Source organism: Podarcis liolepis, assembly GCF_965112155.1.
Source record: "Podarcis liolepis genome assembly, chromosome: 17".
In the NCBI taxonomy this organism is placed as follows: domain Eukaryota; kingdom Metazoa; phylum Chordata; class Lepidosauria; order Squamata; family Lacertidae; genus Podarcis; species Podarcis liolepis.
In genome coordinates, this window is record NC_139571.1 from 6,048,609 (window position 1) to 6,065,683 (window position 17,075).

Below are 17,075 nucleotides of genomic sequence, written 5' to 3' on the forward strand. Positions count from 1 at the left end.
ATGGATGCTTTAGCTGAGATTCCTTAGAGGGGGTTGGACTAAATGACCCTCGGGGTCCCTTCCAACTCTTTAAGATTCTATGATCACAGACCAATCCTGGTACAATAAAGGCCCGTCCGTTATCCCAAGCGCGCTATTGTGACGTCACCGGTACGGCCCCCTTTCCCATTGGCTTCAATGAACAAACGGCACGCCCCCCCTACGTGTTTGGCCAGCCCCGTGGCGCAAGATGCTTCCGCAACACAGAAGTCGGAGTGAGGGCCCTACGTAGGCGCCTCTTTCCTTTTTTTGTATCGGACGCGCGTCCCTGTTCGACCCGGATGCAGCCGGTGACTCCAACGGAACGTGGACTCCGGGTGACCCGGATGTTGTTGCCCTTTAACACAAGGCTATTGCCGTGCACTAGTTTCCGTTTGACCCGGATGTTGCTCTTCACGGCCCCTTCCCTGATTGGTTGGTCCTCTGACTTCCTCCCCCTTTTGTTTTGTTCGCGGGAGCCGCTTCCTCTTAACCCTTCCCTCGCCACCCTTGCGCATTTCAGTTCCTCGGGCGGTTAAAGCACAGAAAGAGCGGGAAACTCGCGCCAAAAAACCCGCAGAGGCGAAGCAATTCAGCCGCCGCCTCCTCCTTCCTCGCGGACACGCGCCTAAATAAAACACCTGAGCAAGCTTCGCGCTCTGCGCCTTTAAGGCCGGGGCGGTGACGTCAGCGCCGCACGGGGCGGAAGTAGCCGGCGCGCGGAGGGGGGAGGTCACGTGATGGAAGCGGCGCCTCTCCGCCCGCCTGCCCCCCGCCTGCCTGACGCGGGAGTCCCGGCGGAGCGAGGCGGCTGACGGCGCGGGGCCCTCTTCCCCCTCCTCCCCCCCCCGCCGGGCGCGTGACGTGGAGGGGGAGGGGGCTGCAACGGCCCCGGCGCGCGGCGCCTCCTCCCCCCGCCCTCACACGCCAGAAGGTGGAGGGGCCGCCGGGATGGCGGCGGCGGGGGCGCCGGGAGGGGGCGGGGCGGGGGCGCCGGAGGAGGAGGAGCACGAGGTGGTCCGCGTGCGGGTCAAGGTGAGCGGCCTGAGGGGACTCGGGGGCGGGGGGAAGGGCGGCTGACGTCACAGGGGGCGGCGGAGGGAACCGTGTTTCGTATTGAGGCGGGTTGTGGGACGGAGACCCGAGAGGAGCCGCCCTTTGTTTCAGGAGGGATACGGCAGGCAGTGCCACGTAGCGGTTAGAGCAGCGTGGGAAGCCTACGGCCCTCCGACGGCTGGGTTTTGGTTTGCAATTAGGTTCCTCGCTTGCCCTTTCAGCCCCCTGGTCCTAGGGTGGGCTGCGGGGATTTAAAGATGGAATGGCAAAAGCAGAGTGTAAGACGGAGCATAATGAGGTTCCTAAACATAGGTGTGTGCCTTCAGCACTTCACGAAAGCTCCAAAATAAAGGTGCCAGGTGCACCTCTGCGGGGAGAGAATTGCACCACTTCGGGGCTGCCGCAGAGAAAAAACTCCTGGGCCACCTACCTGCTGAACCTCTGAGGGCAGTGGAACATAGCTGTCAACTTTCAGATTTGAAAATACAGTGGTACCTCGGGTTAAGCACTTAATTCGTTCTGGAGGTCCGTTCTTAACCTGAAACTGTTCTTAACCTGAAGCACCACTTTAGCTAATGGGGCTTCCTGCTGCCGCCGCGCCGCCGGAACACGATTTCTGTTCTCATCCTAAGCAAAGTTCTTAACCCAAGGTATTATTTATGAGTTAGAGGAGTCTGTAACCTGAAGCATATGTAACCCGAGGTACCACTGTAAGGGATCAGCAGCCTCACCTGTCCCGGGGACAGTCTACGGGATATCTAACAATCTGGGATAGCAGTGGGAAACAGCGCTGGAATAAGGGAATTTCCTGCAAAAAAAGGAAAGGTTGACAACTATGCAGTGGAACTACCCAAAGACTTCCCTCTGCCGATCTTAATGCCTAGGAGGATCTCTAAGGGAAGAAAGCGGTCTTTCAGGTGTGCTGCTGAACTACGACCCCCATCACCCATGGCCACTGGCCATGCTGGACCATGGCATTGCTAAAGGGCCACACGTTTCCCACTCCTGGGCTAGAGCGGAGCAGGGGCAAATTCCTGCTCAGCCTTTGAACTTACTGCCTTGCACAAGTTGTTTCAATGCAGACATCACACCAAACAGTTGTTTATAGTAGCCATACTTCTAATTCTCAAAGGGTTAGAGCCGCTTTCTTTCAATTTGATGTACTGCTCATTGCTTTCAAATTGTGAGTGCCCTCCTTGGTGGATACAAATAACAAGTAGTGTGTTGACTCTTTTACACAGTTATTAGTGACAGTTTAGGAACTTAGATGTGGAGAGAGAGATTAACTAGCTCTCAGCGGGCAATGGGAATTCGCACTTCTTAGTGCTTTATTACTCTTAAGAAACTTTACTAAATTTAATAGTAGCTGCAGACAATCTATGAGTGTAAAATAATGTTGTAAAGGAACTGTATTTCATTTCGTAGAAGAAGAAAGAGAATGAGTTCACAATTGTTGATTCACTATACACAGCCGCTTACAGGTTTGGAGCTGATTTCTTCTTCACAAGAAGAATGCCTTCAGTTACACGCTTTCCAAAATAAGGACAACTCGATAACTCTTGGGTTTCTCCCGACTCTACAATTCTATGACTTTGTCCCTAATGGTTGTACTAATCTATATTCAAGTAGGCAGCCGTGATGGTCTGCCGTAGTTGAAATAAATTAAAACAGTTCTTTTAGAAGATAGTTAAGACTCTTCTTAAAAACCTAAAAACTCCCTTAAAAGAATCATGTCTTCAAAAAAGTTATATGATCTAAGAAAGTCTTTAAAAGAATCCTTCCAAAAGGGTTTAAAAATTATAATGTAGCACCTTAGAGACCAACTGAGCAGTTTTAGGTATGAGCTTTCGTGTGATGCACTCTTCTTCAGATACAGATAATCTATAACACACTGATCTATAAAACACATGTTTTGTACTCAGATTGTCTGGTTTGCAGTAGCTGCACCTGCTTCTCTTGTCAGGTTTCTAGCACCTGTTACTTTGACAGTATATAGATATTTAGATTACATTTTGGGCAAATATTTCTCCTCTCCAATTTTTCTGTTAGTAATGTAATTAGTGCAGTGGAACCTCGGTTCCCGAACGCCTCCGTCATCATATGTTTTGGTTCTCAAATGTCAAAAACCCGGAAATAAATGTTTCCGTTTTTGAACGTTTTTCAGAACCCGAACGTGTGACGCGGCTTCTGAGTGCAAGAAACTCTTGCAACCAATGGGGAGCCGCGCCTCTCTTAAGATGAATGGGCTTTTGGAACAGATTTCATTTGAGAACTGAAGTATCGCTGTATTTGGTTTTATACTAGTCAAAAGTGTTATTTTGGCAGACTGCTGTAAGCATGCTTGGGGATAGGTTCAACTGAGTTCACTGGCTTGTTTCCTGGTAAAGCTTGTTTACTCACCTTGGAAGTATGTTGATTGATTCAGTGGGATTATCAAAGTAATATACTTAGGGTTGTGCAGTTAGTTTTTTAATTGGAAGCCACTGCTTTGCTAATAATACTAATAAATTTATTATTTGTACAGCACCCATCAGACATAGGTAGGACTATGTCTCTGTGGCTGTAAACCTTCTGTAAATGATATAATCTGGACCATACTCCAGACTTTGTTAAGATCTGCTCACTCCATTGTTTCTGTTAGTGTGAAGAGATGACATTGTATATGGAAGTAGCCAAAAGCCATTTTGGACCCTTTTTCTTTTGTGCGACGTTGAAGGATTATTGCCAACCTTGTAGCTATGTAGATACTGCAATAGCTGAGTGATAGCTCAAATATTTTGTAAGTTTCAGCTCCCATGTTTGGCCCCCAGTATCCCTGGTTACAAAATATTGAGAAACACACCTGTGTATGAGATCTACCTTTCCCACTAGTAATCTTTCCAGTAGTAAATCTGATGTAAAAGAGCTGAATTTGCCCCTTGATAAAGTCTAGGTTGATAAGAAGCAAGTTGCACCGACCGATATACTTCAGAAGGCCTACTTTTGTGAGAGAGATCGCCAAGCACTTAGCTTGGTGTAACTCCATTGATGTAAATGGAATTGCATCAGTTCATGGTCAGTGAGCTGTCCCCTTTGTGTATTAATACACTAACAATAGAACCATTCGTTGTTCCTCTCTCGTTAGGGTTATCCTAGGGGAAGGATCTGTTCTTTGGTCTGTAAAGTATCAGGCTTATGTGTTTGGTATATATAGATAGCATTTAAAGGGCTGTTTTCACTGTGGGTAGAACAACCCCTTAGAACTTAGTATCATTGTGGTAGAAAAGCAGAGTGTGTTGCTGGTGGTGTGGAGATTTGGAGACAAACTTTTTATTTTTGTCAATAGGGAAATTAAGAGATTATAGTTGGGTGGCATTCTGAACTTGTTTTCCCCAACCTCTCATTCACTGGATCTCTGCTTCCTCCAAGTTATAGGGTTGGTTCTTTGCTCCTGCTTACTTTTTGCAATCCTTTCAGAAATGTGAAGGCTTCTTGCAGCCTGAGTTCCGTACCTTCGCCGTGGATCCACAGATCACCTCACTGGATGTATTGCAGCACATCCTCATCAGGGCATTTGACCTAAATGGGTGAGTCTGGGAAGAGGATAGAAAATATGGAACTGGGTAGTCCCGACTTTTAGCTCCCTTGCTACTTTCCCACTAAATGAAAATGGGGTCAGTGAAGGTGGAGCTGAGAGATGGAGCTTCTGTTTTCGTATCTAGGAGGGGAATGAGGTTTGAAGGGACATGAGTAAAAGTGACACGAGAACAGGAAGTCTTGCATTCCTTTCCCGGTTCTGACATCAAATCTTCTGAAAGCTACAGATTTGATCCCATGTTCAAAGGAGAGCCTCTCATACCAAGGGATCTCCTCATAAGTAAGGAGAGGGAGAGTGGTTAAACTTTGGATCACCAGTCTTCTGTCATTTCAAATAAACATGAACAATCTTTGCCTTCATTATTATTAACAGTTTCTGTTTTCAGTAGTGACTGAAATTTACAGTAAAATCATAATTAAAAAAGCACATGGTAATATCCAACAAATCATTTTGCTACCATCCTCTTTGCCTGTGAGAACTAAACAATTACCTCATGCAGAGAGTGAGATAGGTTCCCTTGCAGAAAACCCCCAGATGTTAGCACAACAAGGTGCTAAGTCTGGATGGGATTTAGCTGTTACGTCCTGAGTAAGCCAGACCTGATTTCATCACATGTATATAAAGCTTGACAGCCTGTCTGCTACACAGACAGTAGGAAACTTTGTCCTGAGAGCCACTTTACATGTAATAGATCTTGTTTTGGTGTGGGACGCAGCATGCATGCTTCTTGTACAGTTGTGAATGATGAAGGCACATATATTTGCTCCACTGCATGTATGTACCATGTCTACCAGCAGTGAATTAAACATATTCAGCAACTGTGACTGCGTATTGTTGTTTTTTAAACAACATCATAAGAACAGCCATGTAGGTTCCATTAAACAAAAGAGGTGTCCTGTTTTAAATGCGGGGAAAGAATATGAACATGTCTGTCTTTACTCACCTTAGGAAGAAGAATTTTGCCATCAGCTATCTGGGCCGAGATAAGCAAGGCCAAGAATCATACTTGCCATTGATATCAGATTGGGATCTGGGCATGGCCTTTGCTGGAGCCTCCAAGCCTTACTTGCAGCTCAAGATAGACATCAAGCCCTCAGAGGATAGTAAGTAACACACACACACACACACACACACACACACTGAACAAGAGAGCTGGGAGCCCTGGTTCCAGTCCTTGCACCCCTTGGTCCCATCTCAAGTCCTCACTTGGCTCCTTATGCTATGGACATGTCCAAGGAATTCAGTTCTTTTGTCTTCTCTGCTAGTGTTGTTTACTCTTGTAGAACTGTTACCTGATTGCTGCTGTAAAGAAAGGAATGATTTGAATCACTTGATGTTGATTTAGGTACAAAGTGAAGCATCAAATATACTGGAGACTCTAAGGGGAAAAAATCTTAGGCTGAAGAGGGGGGATTGACTATGCCCCCCCATACCTTTCCAACTCTGGCTACTGTATATTGCTCAGTTTACTTTAGAACTCCCTGTTGCCTTTTTATAGAGTGCAGTTTGATCACTCCCGTTTATGGGTGGCATGCAAAGCAGCCCAAACCTTTTTTCAGACTTTGTGGATTCTGTGTTTGCAACACATGAGTGCAGAATTTGGTACTGACTGTAGAATCCAGTCCCCTGTAACCCATCCTTCTTTTCAAAGCAAATTTCTAGGGCTTTTTGATACATATTATTGTTTTCAAGCATGTGATTATGCTTTATTATTATCCAGCAGAAGAACTGACCCTTCACGGCAGAAGCAGAATTATGTAAAATAAGCAAGAATGTGTAAATGTTAATACTTTGTTTTCATCATTTATACAGATCATGGAAATCTACTTTGCTTTATGCTCTTTTTTCTTTTTAAAGTGAGGTATGCACAGCATGATTATTTTGTTTGTGTCCTTTCTGTAGCACTTCTCAACATTCAGTGAGATTTGATCCTGTGAAATTATGCTGGGTGGTAGTGAGGGAATGGCAGATACTGGGCTTGGGGAGTTGGCTCATGTCATTGCCATATTCTCTTAGGCCCCCTGCTAGAAGACTGGGACATCATCAGCCCCAAGGATGTGATCAGTACCGACCTGCTGCTGGTGGAGAAGCGGTCTCTGGCAGCAGCAGCCCTGCCCTTCACTCAGTCCATCATCTCCCAGGTAAGCCATAAGAGGATGATTCTTTTGACTTAGACTTTGATGATGTGATGTTACACAAACAAATATCCAGGAGGTGCTTCTTAACTCCTTGGATGGAAAGAGACAGAGGAGAGAAACCAGTTCTAACTTCCATTATCTTCCAGCCTAGCTCTATTCATGAAGCACAAAAGATCCAGTTTGTCTCCATACCAGCTTTTTTGGCTCAGAAGATTAACTCCCTGTCCTAAGCTACAGAGGTGACCCTAAAGCCAAGATATTGCTACACATATATATACAATGTCTGAGGCAGGTTGCCCGTTCTCTTCATTAGGATATAGTTCCATTCCACCTTAAAAGGATCAGGCATGACTGTTGTGTGTCACATGCCTGTTTACTTCCAGCACAATTCTGCTGGGCACTTCCGTTTTGTATATTGCTTTTGTATTGCTGTTTTGCTGGACATGAAGGGAAGCAGATATGTTTTTTCCTTTGTTCCTGAACTATGCTGAATAAAATGTTGTAGATAATGCTTCCACATGGCTCTGTCCGCCTCTTCCATTGTGAGAAGATTTATTCCCTCTGCTGATAGAGCGTGCCGAGTCTCTAAACGTTTCTGAGTCTCGTGTCTCTGTTTGATGCTGTTCCAAGGGAGACCGGTGATTGCCTGGCTGCCGGCCGGTGGCTGGAGCCAGCTGGGGGCCTGTCTGATGCCCCCATCTCGCTAGCAGTATCCCAACACTCTTACCTTTGTGTTTTAAGTTACTGAGCTCATGTTGTAGAACTTACAAGTTCTTTCTTTTGAGCATGGTTGTGTACAGGTTACCTTCTGACCTCAGCTTTACTTTTGTCAACTGACAGGTGGGCAGGACACTGTCTAAGGTCCAACAAGCACTCAGCTGGTCCTATGGCGAGGACGTCAAACCTTTCAAGCCCCCGCTGAGCGACTCCGAGTTCCACACGTACCTGAACCATGAAGGACAGTTGACAAGACCTGCAGAGCTGCGTCTCCGAATTTTCCACGGTGGAGTTGAGCCCTCTCTACGCAAGGTGGGGATGGGGATTCTGGAGGTCAGTTTTCTGCCTTGAGAGACAGGCATGTGGTTAAGGGGGCCAGAGCAAGGCTTCTTTCCCTTTGCTCCCACTCTGAGGCCATTTGTCTTGACCTTGGCATGGGTGCGTGTCCGCTGCTTTGAGGGCGGGTGTCTTCCTGTAACTGATCCTTCAGCTTGTTGCCATTGATGGGAAAAGCTGTTCCGGTGTTGAGTCATCCTCCCTGTTTCCCACAGGTGGTTTGGCGATACTTGCTAAATGTCTATCCTGATGGTTTGACGGGTCAGGAGCGCATGGATTACATGAAGCGGAAGACTCGGGAGTACGAGCAGCTGAAGGGGGAGTGGGAAGCTCGCGCCAGCCCCGAGGACCTGGACTTCATTCGCAGCAACGTGCTGAAGGACGTTCTGCGAACAGATCGCACCCATCCCTACTACGCAGGCTCAGATGACAACCCCCACCTTACAGCCCTGCACGACCTCTTGACCACCTATGCCGTCACCCACCCACAAATCTCCTATTGCCAGGGCATGAGTGACATCGCCTCCCCCATTCTGGCTGTCATGGACAACGAAGCTCACGCCTTCATCTGCTTCTGTGGCATCATGAAACGCCTGGAGGGCAATTTCCAGGTGGATGGTGAAGTCATGTCGGTGAAGTTCTCCCACCTCAAGCTTCTCCTCCGCCATTCAGACCCAGAGTTCTACTCCTACCTCCTCTCCCGGGGCGCCGATGACCTCTTCTTCTGCTATCGCTGGCTGCTGCTGGAACTCAAGCGTGAGTTTGCCTTTGAGGATGCCTTGCGCATGCTGGAGGTCACCTGGAGCTCCTTCCCTCCCGACCCTCCTGAGAAGGAAGTGGAGTTGGTGGGCCCGCCGGCCAGGCCCGGAGACAGCAGCCAGCCTGTTCGAAGGAGACACATGTTGCGTCCAGCTTGCAGTTTTGAGGCAGCTGGGGACCAACCCTGCCAAGGGGCAGTTTCTGATGAGAAGACCCTAGTGAAACAGTCTAGCTTTGGGGAGTTCAAGTATTACAGCACTCATAATGAGGACAGCTCAGAGGATGACCCATCGCCCAGATTTCAGCGCTCAGTAGAAGAGGACGAGGACTGCAGCAATGAGCAGGATCCATTGATCCAGACAACTAACGTGGCCAAGTCCTTTTCTGCTCCATCCCTTCGGGCCTTGACTCCACCCTCTCGAGACTCAGCCTCCTCCTCAACCAACGGCAATGAGGAAAGCCAGTCGGATGAGGAGAAGGGGGACTCCATGGTTCACACCCCTTCCTCTCCCTCCCGTGGAACTGCTGCTCCTTCTCCTGTTGCTGCAGTCAGCCTGCCACCCCCGCAGGAGTTTGGCAGAGGCAACCCCTTTGTGCTCTTTCTGTGCCTCGCCATCCTCCTGGAGCACCGAGACCATATCATCAAGAACAACATGGACTACAATGAGCTGGCCATGCATTTTGACCGCTTGGTCCGTCGTCACAACCTGAACAAGATCCTTCATCGCGCCAAGGCCCTCTTTGCCAACTACCTGCAGTCAGAAGTCTGGGACTCTGAAGAGGGTGATGAGGCAGCGGCTGAATCTCCGGCCGCGTTGTGACCCCACACCCCACCCCTTTTCTTCTCTTGACATGTGGGGACTGGTTCCCTGCTGCCATTATGGTGCAAGCACTGATGTGGAAGGGTGAACAATGAGTAATCCGGCTTGGTCTCAGCTCTACAGTAATCTTCATGGGAGGTGGCCTGGAGCGGCTAAGTTGGATTGTCCCACTCAATACACCTTCTGTGTCAAATGTACTCTGTTTTTATCTATCTCTTTGTGCAAATGTCTTGGCAGAGATGTTCCATCTATCTCCTGTGCCTCCTACCCTTCAAAGTGCTAATTATCTTCCTAGGAAGATCTACCCTGGAGCAGCCAGGTTTTACACTCTGTTAGCCCCTTTCCCTCCTCCTAGTCAATACTTGACATGCATTTCCCTCTCTTATCTACCCACTTACTAATGTCCTCCTTAGAATGTTGGTCACTAAGCAATCAAGATTGATTTCTGACCCTTCTGTAACCTGGTCTCTTCCGTTCTGGGCAGGTTTGCCAAAGGCATTTTTAAATGCTGAATCTTGATGTGACCTTAATTTCCCTGCACATATGCCTCTCTGCAAAAACTTGCCTTTTATGCTGAGTTATTCAAATGTTTTTGCCCATTTGGGTTTTTTAAAAGCACTTTATTTTCTCTATAATTTTGTTCATTCCTCTAGTATTGCCTTTTTGTTTTAGCTTGAAAGCGCTTTTTAAGAACTGAACTCGCAGCCTTGGAAAAAATATGCTTGGTGTGTTTAAAAGTGGACTTGTAACACCCCATTGCCCTTACTGGCCGATTTTTAATCCGAACAGGTTGTCCTTTTTTTAAATTGGGCCATCTCAGTGGTCTTTTGTGAATTAAATACTCACGGGGAGTCAAGAGTCTAGTAAAAGAGTGGATTGGGAGAGTTGAATGGAGTCTTGATGCCACAGTGCCCTTATAGATCTTGCTCTTGGGTAAGTAATACCTTGTGTCTGGCTCGTCTCTTAACTAGCGTTCTCCTCAGCTGATGTATCATCCAAGATTTGCTTGCTGTAAAAACAGCCATTGCCTGGTCAGGTGGGTTTTGTTTCCAGTCTCTCTAACTGGCTTTCTTATTTAAACGCAGGTTGCCAAATTCTTAACAATTGTTTATGCATCTTTAGCTTGCAGGGCAGGATTGCGCTGGAACATGTAGCAACAGATTCTGTATCATTAGACAGAGAGAACTCAAGCTGCTTCTAATCTTAATGCATTAATCTGAAGTCAAATAGTAGCAAATGGTAGTAGTGTTTGCCTCTTGATAGAGAAAAAGTGTTTTGATTCTTGAATCTCCATTCTTTCTGTTTCTAGGTTAAACTGGAAACCAAATCACTTGTGACCCTGTCTTAAAACTGTTTGATTATTGAGAGTTGATGCCTGAATAGGCTGTGCTGCTACCTTTCTCCCTTGGAACAGACTGGGTGGGAGATGCCGTAGGTGGTACAAAAAGTAGACTGTGTTGAATACTGTTCAGTCAGTAGCACCACTTTTCTGGCCAAAAGGTACATTGTTGTGGGCTCACTCTGCTTCAGATGAGCAAAATGGGCTCAACCATGTCCCTAAAGGCCATTGGAAACATTTTAACTCCAGTGTTAGGGTTCAGTTTCCATTTTAGATGTGCAATTCCTAGATTCAGTGGCAAATTATTTTGAGACTCCCCCCTCTCTCTTAATGTTGGGGGTGCCACAGTGTGCCCTGTTCTGCCCCCCCATTCCTCCATGTGTTCATTTGCTTGCCTTAATTCACAGCTAGCTGTGGCTTAAATCCCCAGGGTGGGTTTCAACTAACTAGTTCTGTGGAAACCTGCGTAAGGACACCTGCCTGCACAACAGGGCTTCCCATTCCCTCCTCCACACCCCCTTCAATTTGCTCTGAGGGGTCAGGAGAATCCCCAGAACAGCATGCAGGAGGGTAGAAGAGAAGGGTCATTCTGTCCGACAAACTGAATGATTGCCATAACACTACATTAAATTCCTTCTCCAGACTAGAAAATTTTTGGCTTAGAAAAAGGATATACTGGAAGGTGGGAATGAGGTGAAGTGTCCCAGGCCATCACACCTTTTCTAGCCAGAGCAGCCTTTGCACTAACATGGGCTTTTAAATCTCTGCAGACCAAGAGCAGAAATCGGCAGGGGCCACAAAGGAGGCTTGCCATTAGCAGTGAGGTCTTAAGCAGCTTCCTTTCTTGATTGGTTGGAGTTAGGTGAATTTTAACAACCTGAGAACCATCAAAGTCAATAAGAGAGAATCAAAGCAGGGCTACTTAAAAGGGACTTCAGATAACTTAGTGTCACAGAGGCATCTGTACTTCATTTGGGGGGTGGGATGCAGAACTGCAAGTCCTATCTATCTGTATTTTTTAAAAGGCATGAGCTCATTCTTTTAATGAAATGTCCACTAGAAGGAGCTGTAGCTTAGTTTAAAACAATGAAGCTACATTGGAGGAGGTCTGTACAGCTCTCTACACCCTTTCACCAACTCCTTCCATATTGACACTGATGGCCGACAGCAGTAGAGGTGAAGAACAATTAATCAGAAGGCATAAGTCCTTTTGAGAACAGAGGTCAAGGAAAGGTAGAATAACCTGTTTTGGAGCTACATCCATTACATAGGTCCCATATTGTCCTATTTTTTAAAAGAAGTTGATTCTGGATGAATGCAGAGTGTCTAACTTGGCTTGCAAAAGGTGCTTCATAGACACATACCCCAATATGGTGGCTTGCTTCCTACAGAATGCTGTTGGAGTCACTGTGTCTGAACCAGGTCTCCTTGGTTATTTAACTTCCAGGATGTCCCTACATTATAATCAAGATACATGATTCCCCTTTACACTGAGGACAGGATGCACATCAGCTCCCAACCTTTTGGCCATACTCAGAAAACTTCCTTTCAGGATTGCAGTCCTCAAAGTCTGGTGGTTTTAGGATGATTGTCTTCCTCTGCCTGCCTCACTCCCCCCCCCCCCAAATACTGCACCAGGAGGAACTGAATCAACTATCTGAATAATATAACGGTTTTAACTGACATTGGAAACGTGATTGGTTTATTAACAAGGGGGTTGGTGGGGAAAGAAGAGTTGCTTAATTAGCATTACTTGTAGCTTTAAGGTGTGCTTGGATATTACTTGCTTTGGGAATTGGGAGATGACCCCTTGCCACACTTGTCTGAGCCCCTGTTCCTCCTCGCTCTTCTCTCCCTCCTCCCCTACTTTTGCCACCACCACGCACCCCCTCCTGTTCCCTCTGTGTGCCTCTAGCAAAAGAATCTTGCCATGAGGCAGCTGCCCCATGGAAGAAAGACCTGACCCATGGGTTGTAGTCCACTGGGAAGCTTTCCTAACTAAAATAACCAGGATCTTTTTTTTGTGCAGCTCCTGTTAGCGTCCATGAAGTCTGCATATGAGAAGTTCCTGGTGGATGTTCATTAATAAAGGGTAGTGATGATATACAGCATGTATGGCTGTATCTCTGCTTCTGAGAATCCACTAGGGGGCAGTCTTGCTTATCACAGGGGTACGGTACGTTACTAAGCTCCATCTCTCACTCCCCTAATTTCTGCTTTCATTGTACCTTGCCTCTTCCTGGCATTGGAAGCCAAGCAGAAGTTTCACAGGCTGTGACGTAAACTCCGTTTTCTGTTATTCCACCTTTGGAGCCTTCTTGCTGCACTTGGTGCTGATGGTCAGATTCCACGGGAACAAGACTTCTACCTTATCCAAACTTGTTGCTCTGTGTTATATTTATAAGTGTGTGCTTTTACTCTGCCTTCATATTAGTTGTGTGCTGCTTATTTATTTTGCAAGCTTTTTGGCGGGGGTTATTTTAGTTTTGGGCTGGGATGTGTGCACAAACGCAAAGGTGTTGAGGGAGGGCTGTCTGGCTTTGAGGACTGTTTGTGCCAGAATCCCACTACACATGTTTGGCCTGGTTTTTATTTTTTGTGGGATAATTTATATAGGCTTCCCACCAGCCCTGAACAAAGTTATTCAAAGAGCTTCAGCCGAAGAAACGCCTTGTTCAAAATTATTTGAGTGAAAATTCAAGATATAAGGGTGTCCAATAATGTTCATAGGCAGAAGATTTGGGATTACAAGAGATGGGGTATTGAATTGGACTTCTGTGTGGCTTTCATGAGAAAAAATCTCAGTGGATTGTGTTCCCCTTTCAACAAATAGGAGGTAGAGTGCCATTTTGATTTTCTCCCAGCAACACCAAAATGTTTTGTTTATCCTGTATATTTTCAAAGCTTAAATTGGAAGCTTATATTTGTGTTCACCTGCTGAGAGAATGGAAGCATACGAGCGGCTTTCTTGTTAACCCAGCCCCTCTTTTGTAGATCTTGAAGCCTTTAACAATGTCCAGCCTACGTTCAGAGTCCAGCCTATGTTTATGCCTCTGGGACAAGTTTGCTTCATTCTTCTTCATAGCTTTGCTGACTCCAAATGGGGTCCAGTGGGGTCAGGGAGTCGCCTCCAGCCAACCCAATTTACAAATGAACTGAAAAGGAACAGCAAGTAGATTGGGTGGCAAGAAGCGAGGCCGTCGCCTTTGGAGTTCAGTCTCTCCCCCCATCCCACAATCTCCCTCCCTCTCATGAAATGTGGCATTCATAGTGCTATGTGCTTGAACGGGTCCATCTTATTTAAAACATTTCTGTCTCATATATGTATGCAACTTCCTTCCACTTTTGATCCCCTCTTAATGTGTAATCATTCAACTCAAATGGCCCTTTTTCTTCGAGGCCTCAGGCACTTTTGTCTCTCCTTGTTTTAAAGCTGATGTGATAAAGGAATGGAAATCTAAATAAAGCAGTGCTGCTTGCTGATTTCATTCAGAGCTGCTTTGGTGTGCCTGGTCTGCCCAGACAGAAATAATGGTGTTGGACAGAAATCAGCAGGTTTCCAGCCCTAGAGGCTCACAGGCAGAGATGTGATGAGACGAAGGAGTGAACAGTTGGTAGACAACATATTATAAGTTGATACACACTAAAACAGCACAGATAAAAAATGTGGACCTGTGTTAAAAGTCAAAACGGGGAAATTCTTTTTTAAAATAAGAATCTGTACCAAGAAAAGCTGAATCTGTTTACATGGAATAAACTTCTTCCAAGTAATTTATATAATTGCACTTTAGGTTACTTGTTGGATTTCTTCCTGTCGTGCAGTTGTTTAAAAGTACCAGAGCCAGCTTTTCCTTCCAACAGGGTGAAGTGACCTGCCTGAAGTGGTAGAGGAAGTGGAAAGAATCTATCTGTCGGATGGATGGATGAAGGCAGGAATTGGTGTCTGAATAGTGCAACCAGACTTTAAAATATTGGCCGTGGTGTGTTGGAGGGCACCATTCGGCCGCCTGCTTCAGGCAGCAGAAATGCCATAGGCAACACTGAAGCTACAGATCTTTCGGCAGTGACAAACATGGCAACCCTATCCAGGAAGGATTCAGTATTTGATGTATATCCATACAAGCTTGGTAACTGGAGAGTTGAGCTGCCAGCAGTGAAACTATATTTTGTAGATGGTAAATACTTTGCTAGATTCTGTGGGTTGCAGAGAATAATTTGACTGTGGTTGATACTGGACTGGATTGCAACCATAAGGAACAAAAGGCCAGTGTTGTTAAACTTGCATAGAATCATAGTTAACTGAACACCTACAGTTTATTGGTGAATTTGCTTAGGGAAACAATAGTACTCCATGCATTACTAGGAAAAACCTGCTTAGAGTGCCAACTGCAAAGAGAGTAAGCATGGAAGGGTAGCTAAATAGAGATTGCTGTGGGGATGAGACAGTTTTAGGAGGAAACGTTAGGCACTGGGAAACACAGGCTATGTATCTGCAAAAGACATGGGTTTTACTTGGAACAGTGGAACAAGGACACTTAACATCAAAAAGGTCATTGTGCAGTTCTTAAATGAACTTCTGGTGGTAAGCCACCAAGAACTGTGTCAAATCTGATTCAGGATGCCTTCATTCCATAGCAGTGATGGTGTAAATCAAGGGTGGGGAGCATGTGACCCAGGGGTGGCCAGTGTGGTACCCTCCTGGTGTTGAACTACAACTCCCATCCTTCCTGGCCATGTTGTCTGGTGCTCCTGGGAGTTGGAGTCTTAACAATACCTGAAAGGAGCACAGGTTTCCTACCCTTGGTGTAAATGCTTCTAGTTCTCAGAATGGGATTAGGATAGAACTTGGCACCAAACACTAAGGAATGCCTTGTGTGCTTATATGTCAACACGATGTAGTGCATATAATGCATAGCTAGAATATTGCCTCAAATCTTGAGTCATTCCCAGGTCACACTGTTTCTCTATGGAGCTGTGATTACAAAATGTGTCACGTCTAAACTCCAACCCATCATTTACAGAGCGGAAAGAAAGTGCAAGCAAGAGCCCATATCTTGTCATAGCTACATCTTTGATTTATTTATGGGAAGAGTAAAGGACAGTTGGTTACAGCACGGTGCTGATAATGCCAAGGTTACATGTTCAATCTCCATATAGGACAGCTACATCTTTCCGTATTGCAGGGGGTTGGGGTAGATGATCTCTAGGGTCCCTTCCCTTGAGTTCAGAAGATTGTGCTTCTAGGGGACCTTGGCTCATTTCGCCTGGGCCACAGCTGTTTGATGGAACCAAATTTTCCAATACAATCAAATCTCGGTTCTCGAACGGCTCCGTTTTCTAATGTTTTGGCTCCCAAATGCCACAAAAACTGGAAGTAAATGCTCTGGTTTTCGAATATTTTTCGGAACCTGAACATCTGACGCGGCTTCTGCTTGAGTGCAAGAAGCTCTCAGAACCAATTAGAAGCCATGCCTCAGTTGTCAAACATTTTGGAAGTCAAATGGTCTTCCGGAATGGATTATGTTCAACAAGTAAGATTTGACTGTAGCTACTTCCATGCTGACTGCAAGATGGAGCCAGTTGGGCAGAAGGTAGGCATTATGTAAAATTGTGAGGATAAGACAGGCTGCAAGTCCCAGAGTTGCTTCCATCATGGTGATATTGGCTTCTCTGACAGTGGTCCTAATGAAGTCTGGACACCCAATTTCCAGCTCTAGCATTTGTCCCAATTCACTAACCTCACTAGGTCAGACTACAACACGTTATATGTGGGATTGCCTCTGAAGACAGTACAGAAAGTTCAGCTGGTGCAGAATTTGGCAGCCAGGTTGCTCACTGGAGTAAGATGGTTTGAGCATATTACATCAATCCTGGCTCAACTGCACTGGCTGCCAACTAGTTTCTGGGCCCAATTCAAAGTCCTGGTTTTGACTTATAAAGCCCTGCACTGCTCTGGACCACAATATCTCAAGGACCACCTCTCCCCACATTAACAGTTCATCATCTGAGACCCTTCTTTGTGTGTCTATTCCATGAGAGGTCTAGAGGGTGGCAACATGAGAACAGGCCTTTTCTGCAGTGGCTCCACATTTGTGGAATGCCCTCCCCAGGGAGGTTGGCCGGTGCCTTCATTATACATCTTCAGGCACCAGGCAGAAACGGTTCTCTTTTACCAGGCCTTTGGCTAATTAAACAATCCGTGGCTTTTAAACGTGGGGTGGGGCAATAGTTTTTGTCTCTTACTATGTTATGTATTTTTGTGTTTTTATACTGTAAAACTGCCCTGTGATCCTCGGATGAAAGGCAGTATAGAA

The 17,075-nt window shown here is 46.1% G+C and overlaps 1 protein-coding gene across 1 annotated transcript; it reads left to right on the forward strand.

Moving 5' to 3' along the window:
- Window positions 1-786: 786 nt before the first annotated feature.
- On the forward strand, window positions 787-14,461 carry TBC1D25 (TBC1 domain family member 25). Its single transcript, XM_083483005.1, has 6 exons — window positions 787-1,053; window positions 4,531-4,640; window positions 5,600-5,754; window positions 6,668-6,792; window positions 7,630-7,818; window positions 8,058-14,461. Exons 1-6 carry the CDS (start codon window positions 970-972, stop codon window positions 9,420-9,422), a joined length of 2,028 nt encoding a protein of 675 aa, XP_083339131.1. The 5' UTR covers window positions 787-969; the 3' UTR covers window positions 9,423-14,461.
- The last annotated feature ends 2,614 nt before the right edge of the window (window positions 14,462-17,075 follow it).